Raw genomic sequence first — 20013 nt, forward strand, 5'->3', positions numbered from 1 at the left:
TGCTGGTAGCAGGCTTCAACAAGCCAGGATCCTCGACTGTGCGATGCGCGACCGGGTCCTTACGTCAGCCGCTAGTGACGCACACGGGTGCGATGACCTGATCACTGACAATAACGAGGCAGAGCGAAGCGGTCACTGGGTGATCCTCGACACACGGTGAACCCAGCTAGCTCGGCAATCCTCTTTTCAGAGAACTTTAGCTGCTACAAACTATCCGACTAAGGTAACCTGTACCTCCCGGAACAATACACTGCAACCGGAGTGTGTTTTATTGCCGTCCTCTGACTTTCAATGCTTCCTGGAGTGTACAGGAGACCGGCATACAGACAACTAGCGGTGCAGTTGCGACACCTGCAATCGGACACACGCGAACCCCTCCTCACACTTTTCTCAAAACTTCTAGGAGAAAAGGGAAAGGCGAGCCAGACAAGGACCCTACGCCACAGTACACAGCAAGCGATGGCAACCCAGACTCAGGCGCGGTTTGAATGCCTGATCCGCCAACCCGTGCTTTTCTCCGGAAACGTTTACACACCGAGGCGTACGTGCAGAAAGTTTTTTTGGAAGAACTCAGGCGATTTGATCATAACTACCCCTTCACGTGAAGGCCCATCTGCTGGCCGGCTGGCATGGACCCGGAGCGAGTACCTCCCCCCCTTTGACTATGCTTATCTAATTCCTGCACAGATAGAACATTAGCCACCTGGCTCCCCTTGTGTGAAAAAAAAAACGCAACCCTAGTAGCCGCGGGAAGAAAGAGCTTGGAGGTCGCGCGCCAGCACCTGCTGCTGCGACAGAAACGGGTCCGCCAGCCACGCAACTACGGCTGCTCTGAAGACACCCACGCGGGCAAAGTGCCGAAGTTCCTCCTTAACTTCCTGTTTAAAACGAGCGTCTTTCTCCATCGACTCTACAAGCGTATGGCATAGCTTCAACAGTCTCAACTGGCTATCAAGGCTTGGCCTATCTGTGATGTGACACGACTGAGTGAGCGTAGGAACAGACTGCGAGCAGTTGTCCTTGGAAGCAGGAAGGCACGGGACACGAACAGAGCTGTCACCAGGTAACTCGGAGCAACAGTTCCCAGCTCGGCTGCGGTCTTCTTGAGAATGCTCTCGCTTCTTTTGAGGTACGGAGAAACTTTGCCTCTCTCGCATGAACCCTACGTAGTCCTCAAAAACGGCCCGGGCCTCAAGCGTGATCAGACGTTGTTGGTCGAGGACCTGCTGCAGACCCGCCAAGAGACGTTCAACGCCAATAAGTATCCGCTCTTCAGGTACAGCCGAGATGTGATTTCCTCGAAACCCTGTGTCGGCAATCATCCGCCTGGAACTAGGTGACGCGGACCCTTTCGCCGGTGAATCCAGCTGCTCGAAGGCCTGTCCTGGTGTTGTGTCCCCTTCGAAGGTATCGCTGCTCTGTTCGAGGCTTTGGTCACTTTCAACGCTTCGGCAAGAAGTGGCAAACGGTCCTGCCTCGAGATCGCGGTAAGTTGCAGCTTGAAGGAGGTCCTGAACAATGCTGCTGCCCGTCTTGTTGAGGCAACTCAGATGAGTAGCGCGAGACAGGAGGTTTTCAACTAGATCAAGGATGAAGTCGGGATGGCGCAAGCATCCCTCGGCACATTCACTTGTAGCAAGAGCTGAGCTACGCCATCTGCTATGCAGCCCAGAGTGGGTTGGCGCACTGGGCTTTCTACGCTGGCAGGGTTTCGCTGACAAAAGAGCCCAGGAGAGTTTCTGCTTCAGGGAGCCGTGTGATGCCATCTAGACTAGCTTCGAGAGAGCCAGTTTGCCAGTCTGAAAAGCCGCTCGATACGGGCTAATGATCGGCTGATCTGTTGGTAAACGCAGTCTTCAGACTTGCGTTTTCTATGTCAACAGACCACCACAAAGTTGATCCGGGCGTCGCCCGTCCCCACAGCCGCGTGAGTGCAAGCGGTTTTCTCAACGAAAGAGACAGAACTCGCACCGATGAACGCGCAAGTGAACCGGCCACACACACCATTTCTGAAGCAGAAGCCCGTCTTCCCAAAAGAAGACGAGCCAGGTACATGGCGCAGGTACAGGCCCGTGTAATCAGCAGAGACACACGCGAACCTTGTAGCACCTGGGTCCAACAACACGCCAGAGCGCGGTTCATAGGAATACCAGAGTCTAAAAGCTTGTAGGGCCCCGCCGGCATACACGGAGCGAACCTGGTTGGCAGTCGGGGAGCTGGTTCCTGCGCGCGTACCAGCTTGGAGCGGATTTTGCAACGGACACGAAGCCTGAATACATATAATAAAGAGCAGCGGTTAGGCTAGAAGAAATGGGCGGAAAAGCCGGTGTGCGCAGCTGGCTGGCGTCAAACGATGAGCCAGCAAACTCCCTCGGACAAAAGAGCTACGGCCCGTCACCTTACACGCAAACGCCGAAGGAAAGGTGTGTTATGGGGCGCAGTTCCGAGAGCCGGCTGCAAGTGCGCAGCACACCAGATGGTTTCTGCGTTGACGAGCAGACGGATTCTACTATCGGTACCAAGACAACGATCTCATGAATGGCGTGTGAGATTCCACTTCTCTCCGTCACGGGGTGCACTTGCCCGGCATGCGCTCTGCATGCAGAAAGCTCGAATTTACGGGCAAATTAATAGCGTGAGGCTGAGAGTCGCGGATACGAGGGTTACCAGTTCTCTGTCTTTGTTGCTCATCGACACTGCTGAGCTGCAAAAGTAAGAAATGTGCAGCTATGTCCTGCCAGGACGCATGACCGCGTTCTTTTTTTTCGTGTTCTCGGGATCTCATATAGGCCCATGCACCCTGGGCAGAATCCAGCGGGTCAACTACACAGCGCAGTATCCCGATCTCTCACTAGCGCAGCCGCTTCTTCCTTCTTTTTTTTCTGTGCCGACAAGGATGGAATCACCCTGGCAAGCACGGCGCACAAACAGGGAGGCGGTGTGCTTGTTTCCTGGATTATCTGTCGGCACAGCCGCCAAATCTGGGGGCCGGCTGCGGGCTTTTTTTGGTGGTTTTCCAGTTGTCGAACGCTTGTGCTTTGATTCATCTTATGGCGTGCGCCTTGCGGTTTGCATGCCGTTTCTGTTCTCCTGCCGCTGTTGAGATGTACACCGTGATCATCCGTTGAGGGCTGTGTCCGGCCGCTTATCGGTGTATTCGCCTACGGGAGTGCCGTTGTCTGCTGCGCCAAAGACGGAAGATAAGGTTACTTTTTCAGCAGGGCGTGGATGCTTGGAATGGCTTAGTGCTGTTAGTTTCGAGTGCGCCACCTCGGCACCGCTGTGGTGTTTGGCGCTCTATCTCCTGTGTTTTTTACGTCTTTGTCAACACAGGAGAACGTGCGACGCCAGTGTCGACGTATCTGTTCCCCATCGTGGCTCTACTTTTTGCGTTTTGGCCTCCCGGGTGCTTCTCTGCCGCAGGTGGGTTTCCTCAGTGGACACATTGTCCGTAACCAGCCGTTGTAGTTGGTTTGGGGTCGTGTCAAGGTTTGCTTAGCAAGGCTCTGGTCTGTGTCTTCTGCGAAAAATAGTCCCGCCAGCTCCTTGTATTTGTGGAGTTGGAGAGACGGCAACGCGGCGCAATCCCGCTGTTTGTTCATGGCATGCTGGTGCAAGGGAAGCAGGCGGTGACATTCCAGTCCCAGTCACCGGAGTGTACTTGGCGCGGGTGTCCGACCGCTTGGATGTGAATGCCGCGGGGCTGAGAAGACGGGCTCCCAGAGGTTGGCTGTCTCGAAGGTCACTTGCTCCCGGCAGTGCTGTAAACCTGTGGAGTCTCAGAGGTCTCTTCCCCCCCAGAAAAAGAAAACAATGAGGTAAACGGCACAGAGGAGGAGGAAAAGGCTACATTTTTTTTTATTATCTGCTATTTCTGAAGTTGCGAACAGAAGCTCGCACACCAATCTCTGCCTGCTAACTTGTGAAAAGATGTCTTATGGCTGGTTGACGGAGAGCTCGCTGTTGCCCAAGCGAGCAGTCCGTATCGGAGGAGTGTCTGACTCCTCCCTTTTCAACCTGTCTAGCCAAATATACTGCCTCCAGCAGGAGCAGCATCAAAGGCCCCTACAACCGTTACATCCTGTGCAGCAGCAGATAGTTCTTCGCCACAGCAGACCGGAAGCCGTCTCACTCACATATACGGGAGCACAAAGCAAAATTCCCATTTCAGGAAGGAATAACGGGGCGGAGGTCCGCAGGAACCGGGGGGCCAGCGAGAGCGAGAAAGGGACTGCAGGGGCGGAAGAGACAAAAGACGATAGTAGGGTCGGCTCAGGAGTAGACAAAGCAGACGGCGAGACCAAGCCGCGGAGGATATGGCAGGAGGAAGTTCACGTGAGTCGGTGGGGCCGCCCATCGAAAAAGGTGAGTGACGGCATTGGAAAGAGTGGAGACGCGGCCCTCTGCTCTTCAAAGGTTTTCTGGCTTCCTGACGCACCTTAAGGTTGGGTCGTCATCGCAAGACAGTTGTGTGTTTGCGGACCTGTCTCTCGGGCGCAACAGGCGCTAGACCGGCAAGCGCGGCTGATGGAAGGCAAGAACGCACGTGTAGAGGAGCGCGCAGCTGCTGATGAGGAATTCTACGCAGCGAACCTCAGGACCGTGGAGGCAGGTCGACGGAAGTTGGAGCAAAAGGCGAAGCTCTACGAGGCCGTCAGTAAGTGTACACTAACCGGTAGAGCGTGGTCCCAGGCCTTCGAAGGACCCATAAGGTAGAAGCCGTGAAATTGAGTGTACAAAGGAGGGTGAGGCTACTCCTGTTGCTGAGCCGTGGCCACGCGAGGTCGCGCGTGGGTTCACACTGGGAAGACACAGGGGGGTTCAGGAGTCGAGCTGGACAGACCGAGTCGAAGGGTTTGAGTCCCGGCAGTACAATTTCCCCGTAGGTAGGTTTCTAGGACAGCCTCAACACGGCGCACGGACTCGGGTGTGCAGGAGAGCTGAGAAGAGATTCGATAAACCCAGATCAACGCTGAAAGTTGGCTGGTTAGATGGCGTGAGGTCGATAAATAGTAAACTGGGAAGCCTTTTGTCTTGAAAACCAGGCAACTGTGGGTGCTCCCCACATCCGAAAGGGCGGCCGAGGTGTAGCGACGTGCAGGCCGGAGTCGCGCGCTGCCCGGAGGCGCTGAGGGGAGCGATCCCACGTTTCTAGGGCAAGGGCTCCAGGCTGGAAAAGGTTGTTGCGCTTCGCGATGTTATTGAGGACAGTGCGACTCCATGTGGTGCATTCTTGGATTGGGATTTGCTTAACTGCAGTGTCGGGACGGATGGACGCGTTGGCAGCCCCTGGAGGTACCCGGCAGCTGATTGACTTTGAGGAGAAACTCTGGCGCACACCTGCTTCGGTGTCGATGTGGTCAGTCTCACCTGAGGCTCGAAAATCGTCGGGCGACGCCCGCAATACAGCGAGATTGGCCGCCCGCCACCAAATGTCACCAGAAGCAGAGGAACATGAAGGTGTCCCGCTCTCCCGGCGACCGGTTGCAGGCGGAGACCAGTCGACTAGAGAAGGAAGTAATGTCTCCGTAGAACCGGAGGGGTCCGCTCGGTTCTCAAACGATATGGAAAGCATGGGGAGCGAATGGCGAATGCGTGGTGAGTCGGTGGATTGCTCACACAAATCGGGATCGAAGTTGATTTTTCCCGGACTCCCTCGTGGTTTCTAGCATCCTTCGCTGTGCAACAGACTGACCTGACAAGTTACTCTGCTGCCTGGTCTTTCGCCCCATCGTGAAGCCAGTTCGTGGCCTTCTGCATGCGGCTGGCCGGCAGAAGCTTTGTTGTGCTGTTTTCCGGTGGCTTCAGGACCTTACAGGCAGGGAGTGGAAGTCCAGAAATCTTTTCGAAGAGCGGCAGGCATGAAGAGGCCGGGGTAGGCGTGGACTCACACGGACTTGTGGTTCAGCCAACCGGCGAATTATGGGACGGTCTGGTGCGGTGCAAATCCAGTGCAGAAGTGGGATGTTGGGGATTGTAGATGAAGTACAGGAGTGCATCTGTCTACTTGACAGCGTCGTTGCGGAAATTACCCGGGCGGCGGCTTTGCAACGCATGATGGTGCTTGCAGTAACCCAGAAGTCCTACAAAAGACGAAGAAGCAACGGCTTGTCCATTTGCGGTCACGCCTGTTTTTATTGCGCCGAGCAGCCGCTGTAGAGGCTGCAGAGTCGCCCTTCTGCAAACAGGTAAGCTGAAGTTGCTCTGAGCCCAGCGCTATGTAGGAAGAGGGATGCAGTCGATGTACGCGGTTTTTTTCCTTCCGAAGCCAACTTTGTCGCAGGGGGCGCGTGGCTTGGTTTCGACTGCATTCACCTGTCCAGCAAGCAGGAGGGCTGGCTGCGCACTGACTGACGTTCCTGCTGTAGGTTTGTTGATATGCGCGTGCCGGAGGCGAGCGTTTCATTTTCTTCGACTTATGAGAGTTGCCGCGAGGTCCCAGGAAGCCGAGACCATTGTGGAGTTTCGGGCATTATAGGAGTTCCCCCCTACCTCCCCGCGCAACAACAGGTCAACGATCCTCAAGCTCAGCTCGGCGGTAAAATGCACACGGTGCCGTGTGGAGCCACTCGATCGGCATTGGAGACACAGCAAGTTCCGCGAGTCTGCTACTGCGTGCGGGTGCTCCGCGTTCTCTGCGAAGAGGAACAATGTGACGCGCTCCGCGTTTGTCCTCAGATATGCACGGAGTTGGAAGGCAAGCGGACGATGTCAAGTTCGTTTCGTGTCTTCAAGTTCAGTGCCTCTACTCCTTTCCCCTACCTGTGTCGTGAACGCTGGACTAATAGTTATATGTGCTAACGCCATGCTTCACTGCCACCTTCGGGAACATTCAGACGCGGGTCGGGTGTGCTTAAAGAAAGAACTCAGCTGGCGGCGAACTCTTGTTGCCATGGCGCCCGTGGGTGTTTCGTCAACTGGTGTCTGACCGTACTTTGGTGCGCCTTCCTTGCCCAACAACAGGGAGTGGCGGGGCTTATGGGAGCGCACCGCCTCGGTGGCCGAGTTACTGACACGCCAGTTGGTCGGGATCGACGGCAATGAAGCCTTCTACAATGGGCTCTCGGAATGCGTGGGTCTTGAATGGGCACATGGACCATACGCAGCTGCACAGTTGAGGGACCATTTCTGCTGCTGTTTTACCCTTTTGACCAAGTGGTTTGCCGGTTGTTGGATGAGGGTCTTTTTCTTTGCTTGCGATCAGTCAGTTACCGGCACTTAATGGGGCGGGCACTCGTCGGCGGTGAGACGACACAGTAGAGGTGCCCCGTGGCGCCAAATGCGGCGTGATGAAGTTTAGCTCTCAGTCGAAGGAGCTCCGTGTTTAGCTAACGTCTTCACGTGCTCTCTCCGGTTTTGCTGCTTCAATAAAACAGGGCGACTAGCTGTACAGTGTCAGCGTAACGTGGTGTCAGTGGCGTGTCCACTTGGAAAGTCGCAGGAGCTCAGCTGAAAGTAGATGTCAGGCAGATGAAGGCAGATCCTGGTGAAAAGTTAGGCGGGGCTTTTGAACCGCCTCAGACCCTGCGCTGTGATGCACGGCCTCCCTAAAGTTCCCAGGCGGGCTGCACGCCTCGGGTGTATCGACGCCACTGGAGTGTGCGCTTTCCCCGAAGCCGGCTCGTCTGGGCAATATGCGACTCGCGGTTCGGAGAAGGGGGAGATCGAGGCACGCCGGTCGCGACAAGCAACTCTATTTCAACGTCACTACATGCCTCTGGGACTGACACAAAATGGTGGCTGGCTTCAGCGCGTCATCTTTCGTGCTCCTGGTTGCAGTCGCGGTAGCACTGGGAGCCAGTTTTTGCGCTTGCACTCCTGGCATGAGGGGGTCCTTGCCAAGTACGCTCGGATTCGCTGACATGCCAAATGCCAGCTGGCTACTTTCTCCCACAACCGCAGGAGCGGAGCTTGTTCGACTTATTCGGCGACATGAGCCCGAGGAGAAGCGTCACTTATCTATTGCGCTGCGGAATTACAAAGGCATGCAGTAAGCAACAGCAAATGCTCCAAGCGCCTTGTGTACTGGCTTTTTTCCTGGGGCAGGTACTACGGCACTGTCTCCATTGGTACTCCTGGGCAAGAGTTCAGGGTTTTGTTTGATACCGGTTAGCACCAAGCTGCGCTTGTGGCGTAACGGCTTCTGACGGACACCTATCAGGCAGTCATCACTTCTGGGTTCCCTCGCGCGACTGTCAGTCCGCCTCGTGCCGGGCGCATGCACGTTTCGACAGCCGTGCTTCCAGCAGTTTCCAACAATACTTTCCCGGAAACAGGGCCGAGAGGGTGACTGTTACCTTCGGCACTGGCCGAATCACTTACGAAAAGGCCATGGAATCCATGAAACTCGGCGGCATGATGTGAGCCGTCACCGCTTACGCACAGCACCACCTCCTGAGCGCCACCTCTCAGGATACCCGGTCAGGTCTTTGGCCTGGTTCTTGAGCAAACGAATGAACCATTCGCAAACCTACGTAAGGGCTTTCACCAAGGCTACTGTGCGCTGATTAGAGGGTCTGGTTCCTTCAGCATTTGACGGCATAATCGGCTTAGGTAATGTATATCTCACCGTCGAGTTGCACCAAGCTGAGTCGTCTAATCCCTGTACAGCGCCACCAACGGCTGAAACCCAAGGTGACCTGCTAGGGAACCTGTTGGCGCACGGCTCGCTGGCGTCCAGGGTGTTCTCTGTGTACCTGTCGAGAGCCGAAACGGAGCCTGGATACATTACCTTTGGTGGTCACGACTCCAGGTGAACTAATACGAGGAGAACCTCACCGACCAAACAGTTGTAGCAAACCTCTGTTCAGATTCGTGAAGCCAGGCCACTCAGTTGAATGGTTTGGAGTTCTTCCGGGCGGCAGCTGGGCTATCCCTATGGTTGACCTTAAAGTTGACGGAATCAGTCTTGACTTGTGTTCCGAGTCCAGCGGAGGCCGCTGTAGAGCTGTTTTGGACACTGGAACATCCAGCATCGGGGGAGCTGAAGACGACATCCGTTACCTGCTTAGCATGCTAGGAGCGGTGCCTGATTGCAGTCGACATACGCACTTAAAGTCCCTGACCGTTGTGCTGGAAGAGCACTTCACTGGTCGGCCCGTGGAGTTCAACCTGGATCCAGACGACTATCTCATTGCCGGACTGAAGCCCTCCGTTCAATTTACTTCATGCCCAGCGGCTTTCATGCCACTTGGGCTTTTAACCCGACCAGCTCGAACCTTTGTACGTCCGTGCACGCACGGGCGTACGACTGCCGTTCACATCTCCGTTACGTAGGTACTTGGGGAGGTCTTCTTACGAAAATACTACGGAGTCTTCGATCCCGACCATCTGAGGGTTGGTGAGCATCATTACTTCTGGAGGTCGGTTACGCTGTTATCATAGAGACTGGCACTTGTAGGGCTCGTTGAGGCGTTCCATGTGAACGGGCGCAAAACCCTACGCGGGTCAACCTACAATCTTTGGGCAGGCAGCGTCAACAGTTGAGCGAGCCTATTCATTGTCAGTGGCTGACAACGGCGACTAGCCCGGGCAGCCAAGCATGATGCCGGATTGCCAGCAGGCAAGAGCGCCGAACGAAGCAGCACTTGCAAATGAGTTGAGGGCTTAAGGCTTGGCCACATCTCGCTCGGGGGCTGTCCTTCCACGGTTGTAGAAGCGTCTGACTGCGAGGACGAAGTTGTTTGTCTGCTACGTCCAAGGAACGGAGCAATACGTGTGCTTTAAATGTTGAGTGACGTCTCCCGTGGTATCGTTGCATGTGTGAAGTATCCTTCGGTGTTCAAGACAGCCTGAAGGGTACAGCGCTATTTGAAGAAACCTTTTCCTCGAACCAGCACTTTTCTACCTCACCCCAGCTGGGACACAGTCACGTCGCAGTAGGAGCTGCGTTGTTATACAGTTTTTCACCAGCCTGAAGACCACTCATATGGCGCCGACGACATCATCAGTCACCTCCGAGGACGACCCGTGCCGGCCAGACTCTGATCTTGGGCGGATGCTGTATGTAGCCAATTTTACTTCTGTGCAACGTCCAACTCCCGCGAGGCCTATGAGCCCACCGTTAAGCAGTGCCGTTTGGCATGCACATACGCGTGTATCTCTCTACTGCAAAGGCCAAGCTTTGCCCCCCGGGACGGGTTCAGGTGTGTGAGCAGTGCTGTAGAGCAGCAATGTGCGGCCCGTCAGGTCTCACGTGCAGTCACAATCTGGAGCGACAGATGTGTACAAGTGGTCTGGCTTCAAGGAAATGGGAATTTCGTTCTAATCCACCGGCGGTGGATAAGTGTGCACTCCCCGTACAAGCAGTGTACGGAGACGCCTTCCAGTCGTCTGCTCACAAAGGCACCACGTTGGTCCATCAGATCAGACAGTGACCCAGTAACCACGGTTTTGGAGAGATTATCATCGTTTTCCGCGTCTGGATATGAGATAAGAATGGTGCCGTGAAGCTTGGTGACGCAGTAGCCAGCGGTCCGTGTTCCGATGGCTTCGTAATTCGATTCTGCATCTCAGTGGAAAGAGTGAAGAATTCTCCAGCACGTCTAAGGAGCGTCCTTTGGAGGACCATTGCCAACTTCAACGCGGTACAGGGCGTCCTTCGCAGTCGAGGAGCCAGGGAGGACGGCCATAGTGCGTTGGAAGACCTTGCACCATTGCCTTGACGCCGGCCGTGTGCAGAGGCAGTGGGTGCTGAGCTGATATTTCAAAGTAGAGCTAAGGTGAAATTGTTAAAAGAGACGCAAAAGTACGCAGGGCACCACGGTTGCTGGTGCAGCTGTCAGAGGGGACGGTCTGCTGCGTCGGCTACCGAGTGCACTTGAAGCCCTGTAGAGGTGTATATACATCGCAAAAATTGCAGTACTCTGCGCGGCGTCACCGAAGGGCTGTCGCCAGTTTGTTTCTGTTGACTGCACATACAAGTGAAATTTGTTTGAGCCAGCATTTCATCGCACTGCGCACGAGTGACGACGATGTTGAGAAATTTTTCTATGCCGGCGGCCGTGCTCTGCTTGATCGCGAGCGTCTTGTCCCACTCTCGCGTCCTAGCAGTGTCACAGACCCCAGACGGGATCGGCAAGGAGAAGAAGGACCGCACTTTGCCGGAAATAAGGGCTTCGTGCAGATGTCCTGCAGGATACGAGCACATCGACCAGTCGTGTGAGAAGACGGAAATTGTCGGAAAACCTGAGGTGAGGCGATGAATCAGTTGGGACACTCTGATAATCTATGTATACTCTCTTGGCAGGCATCATGTACCGTCGGACGCTTGGAGGGAGGGGTATGTAAGACTGAGGCAGAGGCGCCGCTTGAATGCCCCGAAGGGTTCACGTCGACGTGCGATGCGAAGTCTGCGCCCGTGTCGAAGTGCTGCCTGCAGCACCAGATTGAAGACGCTCAATTTGTGTGTCCTGACGGGACCACCGAGGCGACCGATGGTAGATGCAAGCGGCTGACTCGTTTCACGCCAACGTACGAATGTCCCGCCGGATTCCTGTATGAAGACGGGTACTGCTCAAGGAAAGAGCCCGGCAATCTGGTCACATCTTGCGGAGTCCGAGGGCGCCTCACAGCGGACAACACATGCCTGACAACCGTGCCTGCCAGCGTGGTCTACGAGTGCCCTCAAGGATATCAGTGTGCTGACGCCGGGCAGAAGCATGGCTTCTGCACCGAGTGTGTCAGGCGAGAGATTACGCCTGTCAGCTGTGGCTGCGACTTCGGTGCCGTCGAAGTTAACGGTGCCTGCTACAAAGAGGAAGACGCCCGGAAGTGCAAGGGGGATAAGGAATGGAAAAAAATGTTGGACGCCCTCGAGACCGACAATGACTTCAATGCCGCAGACTCCAAAAAAGAGCCCTGCGGTGCGGACGCACCCAAGTGCAGGTGTCAGCCAGGTGCCTACCTCGAATGCAAAAAAGGAGAATGTGTCTGCGTGACAGAAGACATAACTGCCGTGGTCCCTCGATGTCTCGACCATACGGACGCCTCGGGAGACTGCGTTAAGGAGGTGAAATCGGCTCCCTCATATCAGTGCGATGAGGGACAAGAATGTGAGATCGTGGGGAAAAAGAACGAATGCCAGTGCGTCCAAAAATATCGCACGGAATACACGCTCAGCTGTGGCGCCGGCGTGCTAATTGACGGAGACTGCTTCGCTGTCGATTATCTCTCGAAAACATACTCCTGCCCCCCCACCTTCAACGTCGTCTGCAAGGGAACCAACTGCGAGTGTCAAAGAAGCGTGTATGCTGCCAGAATCGCATCTTGCAATGATTCCCAGGTGTTCTCGAAGAAATGCAAAGCAACAGCGGCTCCCGAATTCGCCTGTAAAAAGGTAAGAACAATCTCTTGCTACCTATCTGAATCAATGACACCAAGCTACTTGCGTCAGGGAGAACTCGTTGACGGAAACTGCGTGAAAAAGCACTACGCCGTGCAGATCTGCGACGCATGAGACTTTTTTCAAGTTGCTTTGCATAACGATGAACAGGGTTGTGCGACGTGACAGGGCGAACACGGAGTCGTGAGAAACAATGTGCCGTCATGAGAGGACGAGGTCATGGAACACTGAGTGTCTACTGCATTTCCTCCGTTGCTCTCACCGTTGGCTACATCCAAACCGCAATGCAATTATGAACGTAGTCTCCACAGCATGGCGTACCCCGCTACTGCTCACGGACAGCGCATCAATCGCACCCCGCCATGTCACGTAGACGTCCCGCTAGACAAGCCCTCGGCACGTGCAGCCGTCTCCCTCTGAAGACCTTTGGAGACCTCTTCCTGGACAGCTCTGATCGCTGCTCTTTGCGACCTGACGTGCTCCAGTACATCAGGTTCCTTCATATCTGGCCGCAGGATTCGATGCATTACACACGAGCCAGCCACGGCGGAACTGAAAGCAACGCAGAGCGAAAGCACGAACTCTTGTCGAGAAAGGCCGGCAGGCATTGTTGGTGATTCTGTTCTGCCCGAGAGGAAGGGGGCCGGAAAGTCGCAGGCTAAGCAGAGAATCCGCAGTTCAGTGTCGAGTGCTGTAGGAAAGAGGCGAGGAAAAACCGCACTCTACAAGCTTCTCAAACAAAACTCAGCAGAGAGAAGAAGCAGGATGAACGGACACATGCAACAGATGCAAGAGACCCAATCACATGCTCCGGGACGTCAGAAATTCCAAAATACGAGGATGTCACAGAATTCTTGCACTGGCACATAAACTGCGGCCGCACGGCAGGCGGGAACTGCAAAACATAAAGAACTCTACGAGTGACGCTAGGCCGGAACCAGTTGCGCCTCTCCGCTCTTTTGAAAGACATGCACTGAAGTGTCTAGCCCACCAAAACTTGAATTTGAAAAAAAAACATTGCGCACGCGACATGTATCAACATGACCGTAGAAGGAAACCCATGCAACAGAACCAGAAAAATTCCTCCCAACGCCTCGAAAAAGAAAGAAGAGAAGATAGCTAACAGGCGGGGCTCCCACAGATTCGTTGCTCTAGGCGGACGGAATCCGGCCTCCAGTACTAGCTCTTGCCGCTGGACGGCAGTATTAGCGAGGTGTAGAACAGCGTCCGCCCCTCCGGCGCGTCAGAACCATGTACTTGTCCTTGCGTGCGTCGCAAATTTTTTTCAGGGGTGCCTGGGGTATTACCCCTTTCCTGGAGAGAAGCTGAGGAGTTCTAAGGAAGAGAGTCTCAACAGACTCCAACAGGCCTTGGCGTTCCGCCCGTGCCCCAGGAGCTGTCATCGCTCATGTCACTCAGCTGATTACCATGAGTCTCTCGTTCCCATTTGCCTGCTAGCTGTGGCACTCTCGATTCCTGCTTTATATTTTTCTTTGAAGGAAGAGAGGACCTTCTGGTGCCGCGTCGAGGCGACAGGTCTATCGACAGCGGGACGCGGTTAGCTTGGACTTTTTCATGTCGTCTGTTCTGGTGAGATAGTCTCAGGTCCAGGCGCTTTCCACCTGACAGGTTGAGCCTGGGTAACACCTTTAAGTTTCGTTTGGAGTAACTCTCCACTTTTTCGAATGTGTTCTGCTCAGTGAACTATCTGTGGTTCTAGCTTTTTATTTTGAATGTGGACGCTGCATGAATCATGGCGGAGAAGAATTTGGAAGCGCGCGATACCATACAGCTGTTAAGCTTTGATGAGCTCTTCCGACCCTCGGAAGAAAAGGCAATTCAGAAGTTTCAAGGCCTCAAAAAGCAGAATACCCTCAAGGGGAATTCTAAAGCCAAGAACGAGTTACTTAGCGTTTTGCGGCAACAGCGTGTCCTTGTAGATGACAATGCGATTCACTTCGTGGCGGAGGCGAGGGGCGAAAGCAGAGCCGATGCACGCAACTCTGTTTTCAAGCTCGCGCAGAAATACAGGGTTTTGCCTGATACGGAAAATGTGAAAAAAATCAAGCAGCTGTTTGGGAAAGTACGGGAAGATGATTCCGGGGACGAAGACTGGGAGCCGTCATTTAGGCGGCTGCCTTCCTGTTTGAAGACGAAGAAGGGACAGAATCTGATGGACGATGATGTTCCGCAAGACTTGTTACTTGGTGAGATCGACACAATCGAGGACGAGTCAGCGCAGCTTGGTGGCAAGGTTGTCAGTCAAGAAAATGTCCGAGAAGAGCCCGAACATCTGATGGACCGTATGATTGAGCAGAGGGTAGTGGATCGAAGCTCCACAGCGAAACTCTCATCCTTCCACGGGGTCCAGGCTGATGATGAAGATGATGATGAGGACGACATGCACTTTGATCAAGAGGACTTGAAAGGTATTGTCTACACAGACTCGCTGTTCTCTGCAGCATACTGGTATACTTTTCCGGAGTGGCATACATCATTGGAGACGCACCCCGCTGGCTTTTGTTTTGTACCAGAGCCTTTTGTTGATGCCGAGTTCTGCCTGCAGTGCTAAACGACATGCAAAAGGAATTCATTGGGAATAATCTACTCGCCTGGCAGAAGGATATCAAGAAGGCATATGAAACTGGTGTTAAATTGGTCAAAGTCAACGCACTTGGCTACAAATTCATCCGAATCCTGACGGTCAAGGACATGGTATGTCCGCAGTAGAGATACGCTGCTTGGTTTCATGCGATTGGTTCCCTCCGGTCCTTTTCCAGACCACCAGCGGTGACACATTTCGTGAATTGCCTGGCAGCTTCGAGCTCTAAAGTCCTTCGGTTGAGTGAGCGACAGAGGTTCAGCAGAGCTAGGTGCGCAGGAACGGGCGAATGCTGATTCTTGTCTCTCGTGCCCGCAGGTCTTGTCTATCCGGCAGCCACACACACAGTCGAAGGTGAAAGTCGAAAGGCAGGTTGCGATAACCGAGATTGACACCGTGAGCTTGGGCCGAGAATCTAAGGAGTTTCGTGCCCTTGACAAGCTGGTAGCGGATGGAAAGGAGCGGGCAGACACAAAGTGAGCTAGACTTATCCGTGTGCCACAAAGCTTGCGTGTATTTCAGCATAGCGCTACATGCCCGATAGACTCCCCGGTTGAAGCAGCTGTAACTGGGTGGTTACGAAGATTGAGAGACGTCATTCTTTTCACTGTCCGTGGTGCTTGATTTCTCTTTCTACTGTTGCAGCCCTCCAGCTACGTTGTGCGCCGTCGTGACTCTCCCCAAGAACCGATCTCTTTCACTCGTATTCTTGTAAGTGACCGTCGAGGCTTGGACGTGAACTACCCCCTGTTGTGAAAAAGATGGGCTGTACAGCTGAGTAGTTTTGGGGGTTATACTTAGCGAGTGTTGCTGCTGCATTCCATTGTTTACAGGGAGGAAGATCAGAGGAACGGCTTTGTGTATTTTCTTCGGATCATGTGCAAGAAAGCAAGAGCGGCAACGGCAAAGCTTTCAGGTCAAGAACGCTGAAAAGGCGGAAGAGCTTGTGTAAGTTTGATAAAAGTCAGTTTGCAGACCGGTTATACCCACTTTGAGTCCTCTTCACCTTCGTCCGACGCGGGCAAACGCAGGCATTATCCAAGGCTCTTTCTCAGTAAAGTGGCACCGCTACACGGAAATGTTGAGGATTCACGGGATCAAGCGTACAGGGCTCGTCGTGATCGGAGTTCTCGGTTTTATCTGGTCTGGTGCACGGCGCCAGTGTTTTCTACCGCTGCTAACTCCGTCGTGTTTCTTCCCAACTGTCAGTCAGTGTGCACTAACAAACCCCAAAGTAAACAAATTTCGATGATCTCTGCCATTTTAATCAGTGTACCTCACAACCGCCTGCAGTTAAGCAGTGGTGTCTTTAAGTGCCAGCCTTGTAGCTATGTTTTTCCGAGGACTCATGCGTGCGAAATTGTGCCGTTGTATACTGTGTGCACGTAAGGCTGTTCTATACGGCGCTGCTCTGGTTCTTTGACGACGCCTCTGTCTCAGCTGAAGAATGCGCTTGTCGGGTTTCCTGATTCACTCGAGTGCTCTGCAGAAAAATCTGTCAGAAACAGTGGTGCGGGGCTTTGCATTAGATACCGTACCGAGTGCCGCCTGCTGCCTCTGTGAAGGTCAGAATCACATCTGGCGATGCCGGTGTTTCACGGGCAGTGCCGCGGCTCAGCCAAGCCGCCTTATTTTATTCACAGCATCAACTGGGAACTGGGATGGTACCTTCTGTGACCATCCCCGTTCCGTGGGTACTTGTCTCGGTCATCTGCGACAAACACAGCCGAATCGCACAGACAAAGGTGGGTAGCTCGTTTCTTCGATGGCCCGAATCTGCCCACGCATTCAGTTCAGCAGCCGAATCGTGCGGGAGACATAGGCCTGTGCCGGCGGAGCGAGTTTACTCCAAGCCGCAGAGCAGCAGTCCGCTTCCGTCCGGTCTCCCCAACTACAGGTCCCTCCCTCAGCGAGGCCGCTTTGCAACGGAGGATGCTCCACCCGGACATGGACTCCTGCCGGTTACTTTTTTTCTTTTAGAGTCCCTGTCGCATCACTGGTGCGGCAGTGGGTCATGTAGCTGACGACGCTCATAGCAGCTGAGAGTGCTGAGAGAACTCCAGCTGTAATTCCCAGCCCACCACAATACCCGAAATTGGCAAAAAGTGCCTGGACTGTGCTCCACACAGAGTGAATCAAATATACGTTAGCTTCAGGCTCAGCAAGCAGTTTGGCGTGGGCATGCAAAGACACAATACCGAAGACGAACGGTGTCCACAAATCAACCACAGCGGCCGGCCCGAGAACAAAAAGCTTTTGCCTCCAGCTTTCTGCATTCACATCGGCCAAGAAATCGTCACTGGGCCATCGCAGGTAAGCATTGGAACGGAGCAGGCGGCACACACCGACTGCTGTTGTGAAAAGACCAGCCACCAGGGCACTGAAACGAGCGAATGAATCGAAATACTGTGCGGCAGTTTTCGGTGACGGCGCGGAGGGGGCGTTCTCTTGCTGGTAAACGGGGATCTCAGAACGGTCTCGTTCCACCGGGGAGACGCCAAGACCGTCTGGACAGAACCTGAGAGGAGGGGCACCCCCTGATATTGGAGAGGGCATGTACACAGTCGGTGCTCCTGGTGACTCGGGTTGCAGATTCTGCAGGCCGCCGCGGTAGAAGCGTGCCGCTTCATTTGATGGTTTGACAGTGAGAACACTCATTGCTTCATTCGAGACTTCTACGATTGATACTTGCTAGTGAATTCTCCCGGCAGATCATGAGAGAGCGGATATGAATTGGAGAGACAAAGTGGCAATGTAGGTGCAGGATAAGGGATCCGGCTTCCTGACAAGCGGACAATCCTTGACACATGAGCCTTTGACAAAAGAAAGCATGGAGGCACACTGGACCGCCGACAGCTCGAGAAGTGGCGCGACCCTCAACTGACATTCACCAGTTGCCACACCTTCCGCTCCACTTCGTCGCCACTCATGCCACCGTACACACGGGTTCGGCTGCCAGCAGGGCGGATGGCTAGACTGTCCCAGCCGGCTTCGCCGCCTGGTACCTCTACTTCAAAATGGGAGGGCACCCCGACACCGTGACAATGGAAAAGAAGCACCACCACACTCAAGCGCGATCGGACGCTCCCAGCCCAGAGGGAACGAGGTTTCTGGGCGAAATGATAAGTTTCAACGGTGATCACGGCGATGCTCAGCTGCTCGTGCCGACCGGCTAACCGGTGAGCGGCCAGACAAGCTTCATGCCTATCGCGCAGCTGCTTAGCTCTTTGCACGCGGCAACTCGCCACTGTGGCTAGTGGCGATAACGGCCCGCCTCGGTGCCATCCGGACATCGCCAGTACGCCCTTCCCTTGTGCGCGGACGAATGCTGTCGCGTTGGGTGCGGCACAGACGCGAAGGTAGGACGGGCCTCTCTTGTCGCTGCGGGTAAGCATGAAGAACATGGAAAAAGCCTGCAAAGAGGCGAGGGTGGGCTGACTGGGCACTGGCGGTTGCCTTCCAGCTTGCACGTGCACTCTCCGTCTAACGTCGGTGACTGGCACCCGAAGTGGTGAAACGCGCTTGCAGATGTAGCTGTGTTTTGCAGCCGCATCCAGTGTAGTCGACGGATCCAATGCAGTGGGGTGCTCTGCAGTGCCTCCAGGGACACTCTAAAGCCACGCAGTTCCCGTCGGGTTTCGACTCTTCTGCACGTTCCTGACGCGGGACCTCCCATTGGCCAACTCCGGCTTGTGTGTGGCTTGCCTGTCGACTGTTTGTCTTCTCTGTTGTCCTCCATCTCCCTTGCTGATGATCACCGCTAGATGCCGACTTCCGCCCAGCCGTGGCCTGCATCACGCTCAGTGGAGTTGTGGTGTGTCGGCACACGTTGGTGGTGCCTGAGGCTGATGCTCTGAGTTGAGAAAAAACTATAAAGCTACTGCTGCTGGTCCGACGCATGCTCCACCCAGGCGGTCGAACGCGACAAATGCTAGTTGTTGGACATGCTGTGTTCGAGGTGTCGAGGCGCCGCTCCGCAAGACGAGTGAACCAGAACAGGAGCCGCCTTGTGGTCGAGTTCGGAAGACCGAGCGCATCAGGGTGTAACAGAGGGGCGAGCTGGCGTGGAGTACCGGACTGATGAAAGTCATTCTCCGTGATAAGGCTAGCTAGTGTCGTGCCACAAAGATGCGGGGCTCAACCATTCCGGAGAATATTACCTCTTCTGGTCGTGGGGCTGTCGAGAAGACGAAGCAACCTCGCAAGAAAGGAGAGAATAGACTCAAATGCAGTTCCGGGACAAACTCTAGCACAACGCTAAGAGAAAACAAATCTCCGGTAGGTCGGCGGACTCACATAGCCAGGACGTTACACCCAAGGAGCCACGCCAAATGAGGCGCGACCCAGTTTGCAGGGAGGGGATAGCTTGTGCGACAGTGCAGGGAGATCAGCAAAGAAACAGAATGGCAGAAGTAATAGCACAATCTTTTGCGAGCGCGCTGTTTCAGGGTTGATCGGTTTGTCCTCCTTCCGCTCCATTTCTGAATAGCCTATATATAAAGAACATTTGCAATGGACTTGATGTGCTCGTACGAGTTCCATATATACATGAGTGCGCTGGGGCTCTCGTAGTCGTTGCTCCTAAAGGGCAAAACTATCGGGCTCTTGTATACATATGCCATTCTTTCTAGAAGGAAAGTGACTGGCCCGCCCCACATCCGCATCAGTGAGATGTTTCTTCCCTACGCCGAACCTCAGCCACGTAACCTGAAAAGACTCCGCTTTATCGTCATTTACGCGAACCTGCATCGGGAGGATTGCATCTGCTAACCGGCAAAAAGACAGAGAGATGCTTCGTGTTCAGAAGGCTCTGCGTGAGTTTGTCCGGCGGTGTCTTGTCGAAGGAGTCATGTGATGAGCCAAGTCTGCCACTGATTCATTCCCAGTTTCCCCTGGCCGTTCATTTCCTTTGGATTGCGTAGCAACCAGTATGAATGAGGGCAAGTCGTATGTGTCTGTGTCCGTCTGCGTGATTGGGAACCTGCGTTGTCGTGTGCACGATCGGGCCTTCGCAGGGTAACACTAGCGGAGCGCTACCCACCCTCGGCTGCGTGCTGTTTCCAGTCAG

At 54.3% G+C, this 20013-nt stretch overlaps 7 protein-coding genes across 7 annotated transcripts; 4 read left to right on the forward strand and 3 right to left on the reverse strand.

The window, feature by feature from the left end:
- Nucleotides 1-434: 434 nt before the first annotated feature.
- On the reverse strand, nt 435-2536 carry CSUI_001425 (uncharacterized protein). The gene has a single exon (XM_068061631.1). It carries the CDS (start codon nt 1764-1766, stop codon nt 738-740), a length of 1029 nt encoding a protein of 342 aa, XP_067926398.1. The 5' UTR covers nt 1767-2536; the 3' UTR covers nt 435-737.
- A 33-nt stretch (nt 2537-2569) lies between these two features.
- Nucleotides 2570-6401, forward strand: CSUI_001426 (uncharacterized protein). Its single transcript, XM_068061632.1, has 4 exons — nt 2570-4335; nt 4504-4657; nt 5260-5598; nt 5809-6401. The coding sequence occupies exons 1-4, from the start codon at nt 3931-3933 to the stop codon at nt 5877-5879; spliced, it is 969 nt and encodes a 322-aa protein (XP_067926399.1). The 5' UTR covers nt 2570-3930; the 3' UTR covers nt 5880-6401.
- Nucleotides 6402-7779: 1378 nt separating this feature from the next.
- CSUI_001427 (eukaryotic aspartyl protease superfamily protein) lies at nt 7780-9334 on the forward strand (the record flags this gene model as incomplete). Its single annotated transcript, XM_068061633.1, has 7 exons — nt 7780-7990; nt 8047-8108; nt 8162-8360; nt 8413-8474; nt 8530-8752; nt 8811-9222; nt 9277-9334. Coding segments are annotated over exons 1-7 (1182 nt in total), but the record flags the coding sequence as incomplete, so codon positions are not given.
- Nucleotides 9335-11248: 1914 nt separating this feature from the next.
- Nucleotides 11249-12457, forward strand: CSUI_001428 (oocyst wall protein; the record flags this gene model as incomplete). The annotated part of the gene is made up of 1 exon (XM_068061634.1): nt 11249-12457. A coding segment is annotated over one exon (1209 nt), but the record flags the coding sequence as incomplete, so codon positions are not given.
- Nucleotides 12458-12509: 52 nt separating this feature from the next.
- On the reverse strand, nt 12510-13458 carry CSUI_001429 (uncharacterized protein). Its single transcript, XM_068061635.1, has one exon. The coding sequence runs from the start codon at nt 12949-12951 to the stop codon at nt 12709-12711; it is 243 nt and encodes an 80-aa protein (XP_067926402.1). The 5' UTR covers nt 12952-13458; the 3' UTR covers nt 12510-12708.
- On the forward strand, nt 13284-16206 carry CSUI_001430 (uncharacterized protein). Its single transcript, XM_068061636.1, has 5 exons — nt 13284-14772; nt 14910-15058; nt 15264-15421; nt 15591-15656; nt 15779-16206. Exons 1-5 carry the CDS (start codon nt 14097-14099, stop codon nt 15873-15875), a joined length of 1146 nt encoding a protein of 381 aa, XP_067926403.1. The 5' UTR covers nt 13284-14096; the 3' UTR covers nt 15876-16206.
- Nucleotides 16207-16624: 418 nt separating this feature from the next.
- On the reverse strand, nt 16625-17815 carry CSUI_001431 (uncharacterized protein). Its single transcript, XM_068061637.1, has one exon. The coding sequence runs from the start codon at nt 17601-17603 to the stop codon at nt 16908-16910; it is 696 nt and encodes a 231-aa protein (XP_067926404.1). The 5' UTR covers nt 17604-17815; the 3' UTR covers nt 16625-16907.
- Nucleotides 17816-20013: the final 2198 nt, after the last annotated feature.

The sequence above is a fragment of the Cystoisospora suis genome (genome assembly GCF_002600585.1).
Source record: "Cystoisospora suis strain Wien I chromosome Unknown contig_560, whole genome shotgun sequence".
NCBI classification, from domain to species: domain Eukaryota; phylum Apicomplexa; class Conoidasida; order Eucoccidiorida; family Sarcocystidae; genus Cystoisospora; species Cystoisospora suis.

Excerpts from the sequence above, each read along its gene's own strand:
- CSUI_001425 (XM_068061631.1), bottom strand. The coding sequence starts at position 1,766 with ATGGCATCACACGGCTCCCTGAAGCAGAAACTCTCCTGGGCTCTTTTG.
- CSUI_001426 (XM_068061632.1), top strand. The coding sequence starts at position 3,931 with ATGTCTTATGGCTGGTTGACGGAGAGCTCGCTGTTGCCCAAGCGAGCA. Across the intron at positions 4,336-4,503 it reads TATGGCAGGAGGAAGTTCAC|GCGCTAGACCGGCAAGCGCG; the intron begins GTGAGTCGGTGG and ends CGGGCGCAACAG. Across the intron at positions 4,658-5,259 it reads GAAGCTCTACGAGGCCGTCA|TGTCGGGACGGATGGACGCG; the intron begins GTAAGTGTACAC and ends GCTTAACTGCAG.
- CSUI_001429 (XM_068061635.1), bottom strand. The coding sequence starts at position 12,951 with ATGCCTGCCGGCCTTTCTCGACAAGAGTTCGTGCTTTCGCTCTGCGTT.
- CSUI_001430 (XM_068061636.1), top strand. The coding sequence starts at position 14,097 with ATGGCGGAGAAGAATTTGGAAGCGCGCGATACCATACAGCTGTTAAGC. Across the intron at positions 15,422-15,590 it reads AAGGAGCGGGCAGACACAAA|CCCTCCAGCTACGTTGTGCG; the intron begins GTGAGCTAGACT and ends CTACTGTTGCAG. Across the intron at positions 15,657-15,778 it reads TCTCTTTCACTCGTATTCTT|GGAGGAAGATCAGAGGAACG; the intron begins GTAAGTGACCGT and ends CATTGTTTACAG.
- CSUI_001431 (XM_068061637.1), bottom strand. The coding sequence starts at position 17,603 with ATGAGTGTTCTCACTGTCAAACCATCAAATGAAGCGGCACGCTTCTAC.